Source organism: Gracilinanus agilis, chromosome 3 (genome assembly GCF_016433145.1).
Source record: "Gracilinanus agilis isolate LMUSP501 chromosome 3, AgileGrace, whole genome shotgun sequence".
In the NCBI taxonomy this organism is placed as follows: domain Eukaryota; kingdom Metazoa; phylum Chordata; class Mammalia; order Didelphimorphia; family Didelphidae; genus Gracilinanus; species Gracilinanus agilis.
The window spans coordinates 380,489,486-380,508,617 of record NC_058132.1 but is presented as its reverse complement, the minus strand read 5'-3'; the positions used below and the strand labels follow the sequence as shown (position 1 = coordinate 380,508,617).

Here is a 19,132-nt window from a genome sequence, read left to right as displayed (position 1 = left end):
TGACCTTGGGCAAGTCACTTAATCCCCTTTGCCTAGCCTTTACCATTCTTCTGCCCTGGAACCAATACTGATTTCTAAGAGGGTAATGATTTTTAAAAAATTCGCTATTTAGAAAGGGGCTGGCATGGTCATTAATTAGGGTTAATGTAGAAGGAATTTACCATACAGGTAGTAGACTGATTAAAAAAAAAAAAACAAACAAAAAACTTCTGAAGCATTTCAACTCTAGCATTCTAGAGGATCACAGAATTTATAGCTGGAAGGAATCCTAGAGATCATATACTCTAGTCCAGGGGTCAGCAACATATGGTTCTAGAGCCATATCTGGCTCTACCTCCCAACCGGCCAGTTCAGGATGTGCCCCAGGGGGCCCTTCAGTCCCCACCCCATATTCCAGCGCCTTCTGCCTCCATCCTCCTTCCCCAGGCATTTATGGCTCTCACGGCCAAAAAGTTTGCCGACCATTGCTCTAAGCCTTTCATTTTACAATAAAGAAAACTGAATCTCACAAAGGTTAACTGATGGTTAAGTAGTAGAGCATAAGGTTAGACATAGACTAAGACTCCAAATCTAAAACTCTTTCCATCACTATGCTGTATCTTTATGTTTTTAAATTCTTAAAAAGCAAAATAAAATATCCATCAAATTTCTTGGTTAGGTGAACTTTTTTTCTAATATAATTGGAAAAGGCCTACAAAATTAAGTCAACATTTTAAAATATGACTCTTTGAAATCCTGGTGGTTCGGGCAGAAAATTGAATACTTTGTTATAGGGTTAAAATATATTAAGAGTTTTGGGACAGTGATTAATTTCCAAATTCCTAATGTACCATGAATAAAATTACAAATATTTTGCCTTCAAAATTCAATCATTTAACTAGTTTTGTTTTGTTTTTTAGTACTTAGGAGCTATGAAGAAACAATTTAGAAACATATTTTCTTCCCTTTTGGAGTTCATACTTTAGTTGGGAAGACTTAGACTTAACACACATGAAATACACTATCTTGTCCAAACTATAGGTACAACCAATAAATGCTAAGAGAAGTGGGCCTCAAACTGGACTTTTAAGTATTAACAGACCATATTTATATATTGATTTACAATTTGAAGAATAAAAGATGTTAACAGTCAAAAAGAAACCATTTCAAGTAAGCCAAGTTAAATAAGAATTAGTAGTGCATGTTAGGTGAAAGGCAGACATTGAGAAGATTCCCTTGCCAGGTAGAATATAGTCATAATGTGGACTAGGTGCCTAAAGCACTGTAAAAGTGAAATTTGGGAGATGTCATCTTTAAGTATATATATATATATTTTTTTCCTATGGACATTATCAAACTACATTTCCCGTGGTCCAACGGGTTTCCGGTTCCGGTTCTTTGGGCGTGGGGACACCTACATCTCCACGCAGGGAAGAGTTTATAATCTCCTGGGTTAGGGGGGAGTGGCCTCTTGGCCAGCAGACTGAGGAAGAGGTAATAATGACTGGAGCGGCAATTTTGAATTCTTACAAGCACGTGGTCTAATAACTTTATCTATCAGCATGGCTTTAATTAAAATACTAATTTATAGTATTATAGCAGCCTTTATCATTTTTTATCCTTATAGCACAAGGTAAGATTTCACAAGGCTTTTTTTTCCACTTCTGGATTGGAGAATTTAGACTTTATCCTAAAGGAAATGAAGAGTCATTGAAAGTCAGAGACAGGAATGGAATACTAAAGTAGTTTTAAGATGATTGATGTTATGGAAATGAAAACTCTTGGAGGGAGGAGAAAATGGAAGCAAGAAAAACAATTAAGACAGTATTGTAATAACACAGGAGGAAGGAAAACCCTTGAAAAGTAGTTGAATCTAAGTAGCAAAGAACTGCTAAGGTTTAGTGACTGGAAAGAAAAAACATAAGGGGAATAGTAAAAGTTGGCTCTAAGACTCTTTAAGACAAAAATAGGAAATTGAGAGGGAAAGACAATTCAGGAAGTGATCATAGGATTTAGGGATAGAAGGGGTCTTAAATCCCATGCTTCCTCATTTTATAAATGAAAAAATTGAGGCCTAAAGAGGGTTAAATTATCTGTCCACATTCTGGTACAGATTGATTCCAACATAATATTCAAGTGTGTGAACAAGAACATCACTCAATAACGATTTATCCTCTTTATAATCACCTTAACATCTTTCAGTGATTAGCTTAAAACCACCCAAGAAGTTGTTATGATTGATACCTGTTGCATCAAAAAACGAGTTTGGCTCTTGTGGCTGCAATTCAAGTCCATCTTCATCCATGGCCTTTGATTCTCATCAGTCACTGATCCTGAACCAGGGAAAAAAAACAAATCCCATATTAAGCTTTTCCCAATAAGTCAAAAGTTATAGACTTACTAATTATGAAGTTATTTTCCTTGCCTCAGAACGAACATTTCTTTTTCTTTGATAAATTAATTACTATCAAAAATTTGTCAGTCCAAATTAAAAATTAAGATGCCTACACTTAAAAATGGGTATATTTGGAAAAAAAACTTGCAAAATTAGAGAGACTGATGGGTAACTCAAACTGACTATTCCCAGCCTAAGGGACTAACATTAACCTTTATTTCTTCATGTTTTATTTTAACACATGCTATAGCTTGAGAATTCTCATAATGAATCAGTAAGTATTTATTAAGCACCCACTATGTTCATGCACTGTGCAAAGTGCTATGGATACATATACAACAAAACAATCCTGATGTGAAAAACACATTCTAATACAAGACATCCCAACTGCAAATCTATACTCATTTTGTAATAACTCTATAATGAATCCTCAGGATAAAAATTCTAAATAAATCAGTTTGGGCAACTATAGCATGATTAGAAATGAGAAATTTTGATTTACTGAGGACAAGAAGATGCTCATCCTAGGTGTAAATGTAAGACAATGTTGCAAAATTTTAGCTATTCTGAAAAAAAGTGTTAAGGTGATAGGATTATTTTTTCAGGAGGTAAATTGATTACATTCAGTATGATTTTAATAAAAGGGTTGCCCTTTTATGATACTGATATATACAAAGAGAAAATAGTTATGTACATCCTTAAAAATATGATTTAACTATTATCCACAAAAAATATTAAAAATATACTGCACATGCAAATTAAAGAGACAATTCAAAGCAGTTTAACAAGATGATGCTAATTTTGCTTAATAAAAAAAATTGTCCAATGAATTAATATTCTAAAGAGAGACTAAAATCTTCTGACGTTTCATATAACTGTCTTCTTAACTCTTTCTTAAATTTTATTTCACACATATGAAAATCCACATGACTTTATCCTGGATTTCTTTTCATGACTTTCATGTTTATAAAATCACAAACTTTGCATATACCTCAACAATTACATACAACTCAAAATAGTTTCTTCTATATGATCAGAAGTAGGCCACGACTATTATGGCAATTGTTGGAAAAGCAATGTTATCCAATGCTACTTGAAATTAACCAGGCCAGAGGGCAGCCGGGTAGCTCAATGGATTGAGAGCCAGACCTAGAGACCGGAGGTCCGGGGTTCAAATCTGGACTCAGACACTTCACAGCTGTGTGACCCTGGGCAAGTCACTTAACCTCCATTGCCTAGCCCTGACCACTTTTCTGCCTTGGAGCCAATACACAGTACTGACTCCAAGATGGAAGGTAAGGGTTTAAAAAAAAAAAGAAAAGAAATTAAATAGGCCACCTTAGTCTGGATACAATTCAAATCATCCTAAAGAGAAAGAACAATTTGAATATATATATATATACACACACATACAAACACATACACACACACACATATATATATATAGACACATGTAGTACACAATAATACACAAAGATTTTTACTCAAACAAGGAGCTATGCAAACAAAAAAGCTGAATAACCTACCATCTCTAAAAGATACTGTGAGATATAGTTAGTTGCACATTGGCTTTGAACTCTAAGGTCTATGCTAACTTAAAACCATTATTTTAAGTCAATTTCATGAATAATGTAAGCACGTCAAACCATTTATTCCTAACCCCTTTTATTGAAATGATAGCGTTACCTAAGACAAAAATTTTCAATCAATGAAGCACAGAATAAAATAAAAGTGAAGGACCTTCATTTTAATCTTGTCTCTGCTACTAATTAGATGATCTTGGACAAGTCAGTTAACCTCACTTAGTCTGATTCCTCCTCTTTCAAATGTAGGAGTTGAATTAATCACAGAATCAAAGACTAAAGTTATACTTTTTCTTTTCCTTTCACTGAAGAATTGAGGGACTACTCACTACAGAGATGTGGAACACTGGATATATTGTCAATGTGGTTAATATGTTGAATGGTTTTGCTGACTTGACTTTTATTTCTTAAAAACTTTGTTACAAGAAATGGATTAATATAAGGGAGGAAGAAAAGTTGTATCTGGAAATGAATGTGATATAAAATATTTTATTTTTTTAAATGTCAAAAATATTAATTTTTAAAATTTGGGCTAGAAGGGCTTCAGGTCATGTAGTCCAACTCTAGCCCCCAAATTTAACAGATAAGGAAAGAGTCAGCAAGGTTAATCCAAGTCTTACAGCACAGTAATATTTAGTTCTCCAATCAATGGCATTTGTTTCCAGTTCTTTGCTACCAGAAAAAAGTATTCCAAGAATATTTTGGTGTATGTGGGGACTTACTTCTTAACAGTGAACTCCTTCTATGCCTAGAAGAATAAACCCTGGGTCCAAGGGTTTTGAACATTTTAGTCACTTTATTTGCATAGTGTCTTTTAAAAATTATTGTCCTTATTCCCTCCAAAATAGACAATTTCTCATCTTTTTTTCTCATCTATGCAATTTGCAAATTTTATAGGGCATAAGGAGAAATCTCTATTTAGATTTGTGTTTCTCTTATTATTAGTGATTTGAGAAATTCTTTCATAGTATTAATAGTTAGCAAGTCTTTTTTTGAGAATTATTCATCATATTCTTTGACTATCTTTTGGGGAAGGGCTTTTGTTCATATGTACTATATTTAATAAGTATCTATACAGATCAGTGTTTTTATGAATGAGTATGTTTTTGTACATGCTTTGTTTTGAGGCAGTAGAGTAGATAGGAAGCCAGCCTTCTAAGTCAGGAAAACCTGGGTTCAGGTTCATTATGTTTCTGATACATAATAGTGGTGTCACCTCTGACAAGTCATTTAACTTCTCTTATCTAGGTGACTTTCTGAGATAGTAAGTTTCATAAAAGGTTCCAGCCTGCATGGAGGTAGAAGTTTCCTCAAGAGAATTCCTTATGACACTCAAATCACATGTCAGGGTCCCTATTGCTATCATTTATTTTAAAATTAAATTAACTCTTAATAAGAAACATAGCCATAAGAAATTAATAGTTAGTTCTGTTCTCTCCCATCATTGGAAAGAGGAGAAAGTATCTTACCTTGACAAACAACCCTATATAAACAGACTGCTGCAAGATCCCATAATGTGGGGATTGTCCCTTCCACATTTACAGCCTGGCTGAAATGAATTCCAAGAGAGCATAAAAGAAAAAGCACCCAATTTGCAATGAGAAGCCCTATACAAGAAACCATACCACTCTAGGCCTCAGTTTCCCCAGGTATCAACACATCTAAATGACCACTAAGGTCCCTTTGAATTCTCAAGTGGACTTCTTACATATGGCAATAGTGATTTAGAACAAAATTATGTAGTCAAAATTATGAGTAGCATTTACATGGCTGAACAAAGAAAGACCTTAAAAGTAAGAGCTTCACTAACAGTGACCACTTCCTGGATAAACAAGTTCCAATGTCTCACTTCAATTTAAATTTTTTTCCTCTCATAGGTCTGGTCTGGATCATTTAAAGTTCACAATTGTCTAGTTTTATTGAGACAAACATGGAATAGTGGATACAAAGCTGGCCTCGGAAATCAAGACTTGGTTTCAAATCCTGCCTCTGACACAGCACCAATAGGCAATTCTCTAAGGCATTCTAATTCTCTATTGCAGAGCAGTTGTTGATATGCATTGATAAGGGGAATTTCCTCACTGGGAGTTACCTATGCCAATGATATCATAGCTTCAAATAAAAAGACAAAAAAAGGTTATTAACCTTAATAACAAAACTGATATTAGGCTGATATCATGAGTAGCTAATTGAGAATGATGTTGGGGAAGATTGAAGACAAAAGAAGAAGCAGACGGCAGAAAATGAGATGTATAGTGTCATGGAAGCAACAAACATGAGCTTGGACAGTCTTCAGGAGATAGAGGAGGAAAGAAGGGTCTGGCTTGCTATAGGCCAGTGATGGCAAACCTTTTAGAGGGGCTGGTGATGTGAGAAATGACCTCAGGCACCCATGGAGAGGGGGGAAGGAGCAGCCTGAAGAGAGGAGGAGCAGCCCGGCATCATCTGGCTTTCTAGTAACAAACTCTGGTGAACTCTGTGTTGGGGTGAAGGCAAGCGTACCCAAAGAGAGAGCTCTGCATGCCCTGTCTGGCACACGTGCCATAGGTTCACCACCACAGCTATAAACCATTGGATCATAAAGAATCAGACACAGGGAACAGTTAGGTGGCCCAGTGGTCTGAGGGCCAGATCTACCCCTTCCTGCTCTTTTGCCTTGGAACCAATACACAGTACTGATTATAAGACCAAAGGTAAGAGTTATGGGGGATGGGAAGGGGGGACAAACAAGAGGGAGGAAAAGAGGTGTGAGAGAGTCAGACATGACTGAATGACTAAATAACAACTAATAAAGATGATACAAGAATGGCAATCTCTATAAAACAATGTCACTAATAGTAAAGCATCCCAGACACCAAGGCTCTTCTTGAATGCAAAGAAAGAGCTTTTTCTAAGATCCACACTGGAGGTAGGAGAAAGATGAAAGGGCATCCTTACCTAATCAGTCACCCAGGTTTGTAACCCAGAAGTCTTTTTCAACTCTTAACTCTTCCTCTTTCAATATATCCCATCTGATTTTATTTTATTTATACTTATATAGCTTATTTGTACAGACTTGTTACTTATTTTCTCCCCATTAGACTGTGAGCTCTTTGAAAGTATGTCTTTTGTCTCTTTCTATATTCCCAGAACATAGCACAGTGCCTGGCACATAGTATGTACTTAATAAATGTTTACTGATTGACTTTAGCCCAGTCCTCTCTCTGCTGAAGGGCCTTGTAGGCTGCTCCCAGTGGACAATGGACCTCTTAACATGATTTAATTAGCATGGCTTTGGAATAGCAGCCCTGGGAAACATGTCATCCTGTCTGGAAAGTCAACTAGCACAAATGGCTCACTATATTGAGTCAGGTCTACATCATTAATCAGACCATTTTTCACATCCTATATGACCATCAGCCCCCTCCATTTCTTTTCCAGCTCTTTCCTCTTGGCTCAAAGATAAAATGCGAAATTTTTAATCTGGCATTTAAGGGTCTGCAAATTATGAATCTGACCCACCTGTATTTCTCCTCTTGTCCAGCTCTTTGCTCAAGTCAAACCAACTGTTGCCTTGAACTTGAAATGCTATTTCCCATCTTTGTGCATTTCTAAAGCCATGTCTAGAATGCATTTCTTCCCACTATACCAGGGGTCGGCAACCTTTTTGGCCGTGAGAGCCATAAACACCACATTTTTTAAAATGTAATTTCGTGAGAGCCGTACAGTGCTCACAGTGCGCTCCTGTAACAGTGCCTGAAAAAAAATTGACTTTATGGCTCCTGCAGAAAGAGCTATACGTTGCAGACCCCTGCACTATACCATGTTTCCTCTGTCTTTTTTCCAGCCTCCTTTCCCACTCCTCCTTTTATTCTCTTCTATTCCCCACCACATTTATTCCTTTCTTCTCCTTTTCCCCTTCTTTTCCTATTCACTGTTCTACTTACCCTCTTCACTTCTTTCCTCTCTATACTATTCCCTCAGGGCTTCCTTCCTCTAGGTTGACCCTGTAAAGTTTAAATTCTTTTGAGAATAATTTCAGAATAAGGATCTTGCCATCTCCCCAGAATCCAGACGACGAACTTGTTTTGGTGAAGACACCATGAAGATGTCTGAAAAGCCTTCACTGTACCATGAAGAATTTCACTTTTACAACCCCAACCCATCCTACATGCAAATATTCATACCATATAAATTATTCTATTTCCTCTTCTATTCTTTATTCATTAGTTACCTCAGCATTTGTATATATAAACATATACATGTCCTATTATTAAGATACATGGGGGGGGGTGTGTGTTTGGAACAGATGGGTTACTGTTCTGTAGTTTCTCATCTTAGAAGAATTGTCTGGGATACTAAGTGGCTAAATGACTTGCTCAGATCATACAGCTAATAGGTGTCAAACCCAGTCTTTCTGGCTTTGAGTTTGGCCTCTACAGACCTCAGCACACTGCTAACAGATACAGACTATCAACTAATTGGTCTTCTGATTCTCCTTTCTTTACTTTGCACTATTTCATGCCTTACCATATTACTATACATTCCTCATATGTGTCATTCTTAATTGCATCATAATGAACAATCTCTATAGTTTCCTGAAGAATTTTTCCACTTAAAGTGATCTATCATTTCAAATTAAAAATATAAAAATAAATTTGGAACAACTTCTTTCCTAATCCAACCTTCCATCCAAATTTTCCCATTTTGTTCAAAAGTACTAATATTTTCCACAGCACAAAGTTGTTAGCCTTCAATCATTATTATCAATCTGCCACTAAATCTTTTGGCTCTATTACTCAAGAGTTTTCCCTTTGTCTCTATGCCCAATAATACCATCAACATCATCTCACACCCAACTCATCTCACAACTTCCAAGCATATATTGTTAGTGCTAGGAAGGCACCTAGTCCCACTCTCTTATTTTAAAGATGAGGAAACGAAGGCCAGAAGAGATTGAGGTTATAGAATTAGTTAATGGCAGAAATGGAAGTTTAACCAAAATCTCCTGACTTTTCTAGTCCTATAGGAAACAAAGGAACATCATAAATGCTGTTTACCTCAATTTTAGCAAAGCTTTTGATATATTTTGATGATATCAGACTAATTTTCAAAATGTGATTTATATCAAATTATAATTCACAAACTTAAAACAGATTCTACGCTACCTATCTTGCACATAACATTTAATATTTGTTGAAATTAACTGAATAACTAATGCCAATATACAGTAAATCATGTAATAATAACACACATTGAATATATGCCTTAAGCTAAAAGTAAAAAAGTTTCAGATTTGACCACAAAATGTATCTTGGTGTTAAGATTCTTATGTAAATAATAAACCATTAAAGTTAGGAAAGTTAAAACAACTGCAAGTACCCACTATGTGTGAAGCATTGTGCTCTAAGTATTGGAGGCACAAAGAAAAGAAAAAAACAGTCTCTGATCTAAAGGAGCTGACAGTCCAATGAAAGAGAACTTGCAAACAACTATGTACAAACAAAACATATGGAAAAATTGCAAGGGTTGTCTAAAAGGGAAGGCACTAACATTTAGGAAGATGGGGAAAGAGAGACTTCTTGCAGAAGATGGGACTTTAGTTGAGACTTGAAGCCAGGAGATGGAGATGAGGAGAGAGCATTCCAGGCATGGTGGTGACAGCCATCAAAAGTACTCATGAGAGATGGAGTGTCTTGTACAAGAACAGCAAGAAGAGCAGTGCCAATTGAATCACAGGGTACATGGAGAAAAGACTGGAAAGGTAGGAAGAGACTAGGTTATGAAAGGCTTTAAAAGTAAAAACAAATTTCGCGATAAAGGATGCTCAATGAAAAATAACATAAGCTGAGACCACCACTCCAGAAATTCCTACTATAAAAACAAGGAGAAAGAAACACAAGTTCCAACATGAATTGCAAATGAGCAGATGTGAAATCAAAGTTCATTTTACTAAAATAACACCTGATATTTTTGTAGTTAATTAGGATTACTTTTATGCATTAATATTTAGGTCCCGGGCTTTTAAAAAAGCCAACACAAACATCTTTCTTCAAATTCTCAACAGCCTTTTCAAATCATTCTTCATAATTATGTAGTATCATATTGGTAACTTATGACCTCAAAACTATTTTTGACAGTAACATAATTTAATATTAGGTCTTCCTTAATTTCAATATTCAATTAATATAATTTAATATTAGGTCTTCCTTAATTCCAATATTCAATTAATTAATTAAAACTGGTTTGGAACTCAACTTTACTTTCTGATTTTAAAGAAAGCATTTAGCAGAAATATATTTTAAAAGATAGCAAAAAAAATTCATTTTTATGTAATATACAACTAACTTTGAATTACAAATTAAAATTTTTCTGAATAAAGAGCAAAACAAAAGTAATGGGCCTTATTCTGAATGATTTAATAACAACAAAATCCAAAAAAACCACAATTGAATTCTTTGGTTTAAACCAAGAGGTATCGACCACAAATGAAAGTCTGCACAATGATGTGGCTTTCTGCTTAGATAATAATCAACAAGCTCCCAAAATAATTTATGTATTTAAAAAATATTCAACCCAAAATGATCCTGCTCAGAAGTCATTTTCTCCACTCAACCTATCTTTATTGGGATATAGCTATCCTAGTTAGCATTACTATACAAAATTTCCTCTGTTCTCCTAAAGCAAATGTTGAATTTTTAACAAATATGACATGACCTCCATTTCCAATTTTTATATAGATTTTTTCCCCTTCATTTCTGATTTATCTTTAATTATTAGCACATCTCTCCAAACATTTGAGCTTTAAGTTCCTCTTCTTACTAGGGAGCCATTCATGGATTTAAAGATTCAATTCAGTAACTATTAAGAAGTGGCATCTTACAATGTACCATTCTAGAAGTTATAGTCACTAAACTCATATGAAACAATGAACTGTTAACCCCATTTTGTAGTGTAATTTATTTTTTTAAAACTCTAATATACATCTATTTGCAAATTTAGTAAATCTCCATAATATGGAGTCCACATTTTTTAATTTACCCAAAAAGAAATGACTAAATTTATTCAACAAGCTATTTCCCTCCCCTCATTTAAAACCCACAAATCCTATGTCCTTTAGGAAATATGTATGCTCAAGATATGTAAGTTTCCATAATAATATTCACATCCCAGGATGGATTAATATTTAAAATAGAAAACAGTAAGATTAAAAATTGAAATAATTTTGTTCACAATAGTTTAGGGAAAAAATAAAATAAAGTCTAGCTAAGATGAAAGCATTCAATAATCATTCTTAGAATAATAAGTTACAGGATCTAGAATTGGAAGTGACCTCAGAGGTCAATTTAGTCTAGTTGCTTCATTTTACAGATGAGGAAACTGAAGTGTCTATAGAGATTAGGTAAGAAGTGGCAGATACAGGATTCAAACCCAAGTCCTCTTATTCTACTGTGTTGCAAATTTGAAGTTTTAGAGTAAACCATTCAAGAAAGTTGTTCTCTGAATGTTTTTAAGGAAGGCTAGACCAATAACAATTTTTATTTGAGAACCTAAAATCATGGAAGGTTTTTCACTTCAACAATTTTTATTTAGGCTCCTATTTATGTGTGAAAGAGATAAAAAGTTGAGTAAACTAAGAGTTAATCTTCAAAGAGCTTATAATACAATCTACAGAAGTAGAATCCAACTTACAAAAGCTTTTTCTGCCAGTGAAGAGGCAACAGGGTCTGATGGAGAAAGCACTGGATTTGTACTACAAGGCCTGGATCCAAATTCCGGCTTGGCCACACCATGTGGTGTGGTCAACAAGTCACTTCACCTCTCTGGGCTTCAGTTTCCACATCTGTAAAAGGAGGGTTGAGAGTAAGATTATCTAATGTCCCTTTCAGCCCTTTTTTGGTACTATGTACAAACAATATCTTCTTTTTTGTACTAATTTATTCTGAACTGAAAAATCCATTTAAGAATTTACAAAGTAGGCAAAGTTCAACTTACTTTTCTAGTTTGCAAATAAACTGAAAAATGATAAAACCTGAGTTAGTTCTATAACTGAATTTTATGTGTCATTTCCATATCTGTTGTCTGTATTATAAGATGATCAAATCATAAAAGATCAAAATACCAAATCAGAAACCAAGGAGACAGCATATAAAATTAGATGAGCTCTACCCTGATCTATCCAAATAAGCCACAGAAACCAAAAACTGGGAAATGAATAAAAGAACAAACAACACATAATATACTTATTTGCTAAGAAAACCTAAAGGATATATATGAATAAAATCTACAAGAAGGCCCAAATAACTTAGAACCATCTCAAGCAACAAACCTACAATCTCTATGTCAGGCAAGGATGATCCAAGTTCAGTATAGAGAAGATGATGGAAGACTATGATCATCTCATTTTTTTAAAAAAGAGCAATAAGCATGGTAGGAAAAGGTGGGAGATGGAAGACTCAAATGAGATCATTCCCAGAGCATTTAAGGATGAACTTGGGAGACACTAAACAGAAGAATAGCAATTACTGATCCAAATGCCCCCTTTCTTGTCTCTATAGAATGTAGATAAGTAATCAGTGCATCCTTGATGGAAGATATAAGAGGGTAATAAGGAGGATTTTACAAATGATATCCTCCAGATGTTCCTGTTTATGGATGACATTGTACTGATTGTGTCTAGCCATGAAACACTATTGAGGCCATAAAGGAAATTTATGATCACTTAATAGAAATCAGCCCAACTAGTCACACAAGAAAAAACAAGTGGATGACAGAAAATCTGCTGTCCAATATCTATACTGATATCTACCTACCTAGAGATAGATATGTATTTATATCTAGGAATTTACATATTTATATGTAGATATATCTAGATATTTATATATAAGTATAAAGGTTCTATCTTTAGACAGCTCTCTGTCTACATATATAGGTTCTATCAACATGTTTATCTTTTTTCTAAAGAAAGATAAATATTTCTTTATAGACAGAACCTGGACAAAAAGCTCAGAGAAACAAAAAACTGGGCTCAGGATTAAATAGAAAAAAGCAGACAGACTTGCATTTGACGGATTATGTATGTTTTCAATATCTTAAAGTTTCTTCCTGAAACAAAGTTCAGTCTTAATAAAAAGCCAAAGAAAACAAAGAGACAGACTAGATTTTCCATTGGTATCCAGGTAATGTTAAGAGAGCCAGAAGGCAGACCCAGCACACTGAATAGTAGTCAACATTGACTCCCTTACCCACTTACTTCCACCTTTGGACCATTTACAGAATGACGTGAAAAAGAGTTATCCAAGCAGGGTAAAAATTTGTGATCTGCACTGTTAGAAGAGGTAGTTACAACAATGAGAACAAAGACCTACTTAAGTATCTACTGACACAGTATTTAAAGCTTGCTCAAATTCACTTGAACTCTACCCCCCAAAAAACTTTTTAATCTTAGTATTTTAAAATTCAAAAAAGAAAACCTATTAAAACTCATGTGCTCTTCTTTATTATTTTCATATTCTTGAAGAAAAACAACCCCACTTTAAGATGGGTTTTCCAATTAAGGGAAGAATATATGATTTGGGGAGCACAGAAAACACTGGGTGTGAAAATTCCTTCCACAAAAAGAAAACTTATTTATGGCTTACTAAATAACTCAAAGGAGGGATTTCATGACTTCCCCAAGGTCATATAGCTAATAAAGTGTAGGAATGGGATTAGAACCAAAGTATTTTTTATTATGAGCCCAATGCTCTATCTACTAAACCACCCCCCCTTCCTTTAAAAAACTGTTGTTCAGTAATTGATGATGGTTGTTCTACATGGCAGAAATATCCCAAAAAAACATACTTAATCTACTGAACAGGAGGCAGTTGGTTCCCTTGCCAAAGACTTCAAAAGCAACTATTCCAATTAGTTTTGGTAAATAAAATAACCCAATCAGCTTTCACATCAAGTTACAAAATGTATCCATCTCCCTCACATATTAGACTCCTTCAAAATTATTCACTCAACAAATATTTGAGTATCCATAATCTACAAGGCTCTATGGGGAAATTGAATGACAGATGACCTTTGAGACCTTTTCCATTTCAAAATCTATGATTCTAAAATATCCATTCCTAAGAAGCCTATAATGTAGTAGAAAAGATGAGAAATGTAAACAAGTTCAAAAAAAAGACTAATAACATTTTAAGGAGGATAAAGTAATATAGTACATGAAGATTTCAATGAGAAGGCAATATCTGAGGGGGCTCCAAGTAAAGGGGGAAAAAATGGGAAAACAAAGCTTTTGGTTAAAATATAGCTATTGGATGCATAGAATTATTGGGAAGGGATGGACCAGAAAATCAAAACAGTAAAACTAAAAGAGAGGCTATTAGAAAGGGTCAAATGAAAAAGAATAAAGATCCTAAAGGTGATAGCAGTGGGAATGGAAAGAAATAGGTAGAGATGTTCAATACAAAATCAAAAGGATTTCAGCAACCGATCATATATGAGCATTCAGAAAGAGGCTAAGCAAAAGATGATTCTGACACTGAGCTGAAGTTAGATAAAATAGTAGTGTCAGTTAGAAATAGGGAGAACAGGTAAAAAAAGAGAATTGGTCTTTGGTGGAGGTGAGGCAGAAAGATGATCAATCATATTCAAACTCAAATCTAAGATGTCTAAGAGAATCTCCAATAAAAGATTGAAAACAAAGGTATCATACTGGAGAGAAGACAGAGCTGGACAAATACCACCTTAATGAGTGATAGTTAAGTTTATTTAAGAAGCTAAGATAGCCAAGGGAGAGAACATATGAGAAAGAATAATGAGAATTGTTTAGACAACAACTATTCTTTGGATGGCATAGAAAGGGAGGGAGATAACAAGGGAGACATCAGAATAATCAAAGGACTAGGAAAACTGGTATAATGGAGCAACTGAAAGATGTATCATAGGAAGCCAAAGGAAAGATTAACTTAAGGGACGTGGTAGCCAATATCAAATGTTGCAAAGATATCAAGGAAGATACCTACTTAGTTACTGGATTTGGCTATTTAGATGTAGTGACAAAAAGAATCCAGAGTGACAAAAAGGACTGAAGTAATTCAGGCAATAAATTATGCATATGGATGGATGGGTAGATGGATATATAATGTAGTATTATTAATTATTTCTTATGAAACTTCTGTGCGTATATATGTACATATATAAACATACATCTATGTATATCTAGTTAGGTGGCGCAGTAGATAAAGTGCCAGATCTAGAGTCGGAAAACTCATCTTCTTCCTATGCTCAAATTCAGCCTCAGACACTTAACTAGCTGTGTGACTCTGGGAAAGTCACTTAACCTGGTTTACCTCAGTTTCCTCATCTATAAAATGAGTTGGAGAAGGAAATGGCAAACCACTCCAGTAGTTTTGCCAAGAAAACCCCAAATGAAATCAGACATGACTGAACAGCAATTGCTATTATACATAAATATATATTTATATTCTTTTAAGAATTTTGGTGATAAAGGCAGAGTAATAACTTGAAGAGTTTGGGTTGGTTTTGTTTTGTTTTTAAGGAATGCAAAATATAACTAAGCATATTTTTTAGGAGGGTGAGGGGGATTGCAGAGTACTGATGATGCAAGAGAAAGGGGAGATAGGCAGCTAGGTGGTGCTGCTGTGTGTGTGGCATAGAGTGCCAAACCCAGATGTCCCAGGTTCAAGCTTGGCCTCAGATAGTTCCTAACTGTGTAATCCTAGGCAAGTCACTTAACCTCAAGATCTTCCTGCTTTTCTGTCTTGTAACAAATACTTAGTATCAATTCTATGAGAGAAGGTAAAGGTTTAAAAAAAAGAGAAAGGGGAAATAACTGATGGAAAGGGAATAAAAAAAAAGGGGGTGGGAGGTAGAGCTAGGTGGCTCAGTGGATTGAGAGTCAGGCCCAGAGGTCCTGGGTTCAAATGTGACCTCAGATACTTCTTAGCTGTGTGTCCCTGGGCAAGTCACTTAACCCCCCCTTTGCCTATTTTTTAAAAAGAGGTACAGGGTTCAACCTTGAAAAGATAAAGGGCTAGAGACAGAAATTTTTTAAGATGAGAGGAAGGAAGTTACAGGAGCCCTCATCAGAAGGCCTAACTCTCAGTAATTCTCAGAATTCTCCAGTTAACTGAAGCTTTTATCTTCCAGCTCAAAAGAACACTGGATTAGAAGTCACAAGACCAAGGTTCTAGATCTGACTCCACTCCACTCCCTTAGTCATATGTCTTTAGACAAGTCATAGTTTCTGAATCTTACATATAATATACATATTTTCTATAAAACAAGAAAAATATTTGCTCTGAACTTGACGGGGTTATTATGAGCATCAAATAAGATTATAATGAAAGTATTCTAAACCACATAGAGCACAATACAAATGTAGTATTAACTATTTCTTATGAGGCTTTTGAATATGCATGTGCTTTCTTTAAAATTTTTGCTAAGTTTTTTACATCAAGTAAAATAACCAAAATATTCCCTCAATCCTCTCCTCTCCCAGAGTTACTTCTTAAAAGAGTTCCTCCAACTATACAACATATCAACCAAGGCTAACATGAAATGTAGTGTTCCATATCCATAGTCACACACACACACACACACACACACACACACACACTGATGTTAGAGAATTTCCTGCCTTTCTAAAGAGCATAAATTAATCCCTTCTAGATGACTCAGTCATTATCAACATGCATTATTGTAATAGTTCAACTATGGTCTGTACTATATAGCTGTTCTGCCTTCCTCCCTACAGGTCAGGCCATCAGCTGTCAGTTTTGCTATAATTGTGTCTTCTAACTTACACTCCTCTCTGGAGACTTTCTTATTAACATAACACAGGCTGCTCTCATCCCTTCTAGTTTGGTGCCTGTAATCTGTTGGAAATCAGAAAACCACATTTAAGAATTATATTGTTAAAATATATTTAATGCAGTCAATCCTAATATATTAATACAGCTGAATGGCAGTTTAACCTGAAAGTGCTAAGCTTTAACTCTCCAGATAAGTAACGTGTGTGTGTGCATCTATGTGTGTCTATAAAAATATCACAATTGTCCTATAATTTACCACAGTGAAACTATCATTTCCCCCCCAATTCATTTCATAGTAATTTTCCTTTTAAAAAGAAAATATACCTACTTACAATAGTTAACTGTACCTGACTTTAATCACTCATCAATTTGTCATTCTAAGTTTGGGATCTCTTATTCACTTTATGTCACCAAAGATTTCTTTTTAAGTGCCTCCAAAGCACTTAAAATGATTCAATTCACAAAAACATGATTCATGCAACCACACAAAAACACATCTACTTCATAAGGATTCAGGAACCCATCTGTTTTCAAAAAATAGATATACCCAGAAGAGTAGAAACTTCTAGGAGAGATTCTTTTACTTAAAAGTTGACAAACCATTGATCTACTAGCAGTCATTCTTCCAAAAGCAGAATTATCTTCTACTGATTATCTTAAGCTGTCACATAGATTTAGGTCCAAAATTCTAGAATTCAAGGATTTTATTCATCCCCTAATTTGTAAGAAATTCAAACATTTATCATGTAAACATTTGCCAAAAGGCTTGATGAAAAAACCGAATTACCCTTTCAAACAAAAGAACGATTAATTTCTCCATAACCAATTAGAAACACAGTGGGTGCATGAGGCATTCCTTACAAAGAGCCTTTAAAAAAAAAAAAAAAAAAAGGACTTTTCTACACTTAAAAAATACAGGTCTTATCAAATATTACTATTAGAATACTCATAAGACTGATTCCCTATCCTGCGAATTTGACCTATAGCAGCTTCAACACTTTCTGTTCCATAATAGATAACAACCCATTCAAATGGGAAAAAAAGCAACTGGGGCAACTGTCCACCAAAGGTAGGAACCAACTTATATCTCTTTACTGTTACTAGAACTGACTCAAAATTCTAAAAGGGCTTTCTGGTCAAACCAACTACTGTTTCCTAATGATATGAAAAAAAGCATCTTTAAAATATAACAAACACGTAAGAAATAAACCTATACATGTGTATTTAAGCAACAAAATCCGCATTACATCACTGTTCTCATTCTATTAGAAACCTTTCAAAAACTTCCATCTCCATCTGCATTACTTACACTTGAAAATTGCACCAAGGGAAAATGATCTACAAAAAGGCATTAATCTCTAATTTAAATTTTATTTTTTTATACAAGTATTTTATTAAATGACATTTTAAATTTTGATGACGTGTTTATGGGACTGTGTGATTTGCACTTTTCTGTATGGACAAAATGAGAATGGTTCTAACTTCTTTCCTAGCTGGTTAAGTTTTTAATTATGTAGGAACCTAAAGCAACAATGTTTCTCATTGTATAACTAAGTCAAGGGCACAAGACCATCCGAACGTGCCTGTAAAATCAATCTCCAGTTTCCTTTCTCTTAAGATTCCGTGAGATCTTTGTTTCCTGAGAACAAGACTATCTTTGAATGGTCCAGTAAGTTACAGGAGCAGAGTGAGAGTCTCGGGGCGATGAGCTGGGGGACAACAGGACACAGGAAAAGAATAAGGGAGCGGTAGGGGACCCCGGGGGTTGCGGGGCCCCCCGGCAGCTCCAGCCTGACCCCTAAGCCACATCAAGGAGCAAGCTTCTCCGAGAGAAGAACGGAGTGCAGTCCGTGGGAGGGACACGGGCATTGGAGAGAGGCGGTGGCGGCCGCCTGAGGCTGCACAGTTAAAATTTCGCGGAAGCTGCAGTCACAGGTGCCAGAGGAAGAACAGGAAGGTGGCGCTAACACCAAGAAATTGGAGGCAAAGCGATAATGATGGCGGCGCCGGCTCTGGCAGTCCCAGAGAGAGGAAAGAGCACGCCCCCATCCGCGCAGACTCCGCAGCTCCGTGTCTCCGGAGCTCCTAGCGGGGGCAGCCCTAGTCTTACCCTCCCCCAACCCCCCCTCACGGTCTGTAGCGGAATTTTCAATCCCGACGACTAATTCAAGATGGCGGCTCCCCCGCTTCAACCCCCCCCTTAACCGCCCTCCTGCAGCAGACAGCGAGCCGCCGCCATCTTGTCCCCCAACCCCCCCCCTCGCGGATATTTACATAGCGAAAAATCTCCATCTACCCCCAGCCCGCCTGCGGCCTTCCCCCCACCCCCGCAGCCTTCGCCTCGTCCCCGGGTCCGCCCCGCGCCCGGT

At 35.8% G+C, this 19,132-nt stretch overlaps 1 protein-coding gene across 1 annotated transcript in view; it reads right to left on the bottom strand.

The window, feature by feature from the left end:
• The window catches only part of ZFX (zinc finger protein X-linked), a 60,544-nt gene extending 48,830 nt beyond the window's left edge, over positions 1-11,714 (bottom strand). Inside the window, exons 1-2 of the mRNA XM_044670150.1 lie at positions 11,629-11,714; positions 2,224-2,312 (exon numbers count right to left, since the gene is read on the bottom strand). Of these exons, the coding sequence (XP_044526085.1) occupies positions 2,224-2,284 (61 nt within the window). The 5' untranslated portion in view covers positions 2,285-2,312; positions 11,629-11,714. The remainder of the gene's footprint in view (positions 1-2,223; positions 2,313-11,628) is intronic.
• Between the last annotated feature and the right edge of the window lie 7,418 nt (positions 11,715-19,132).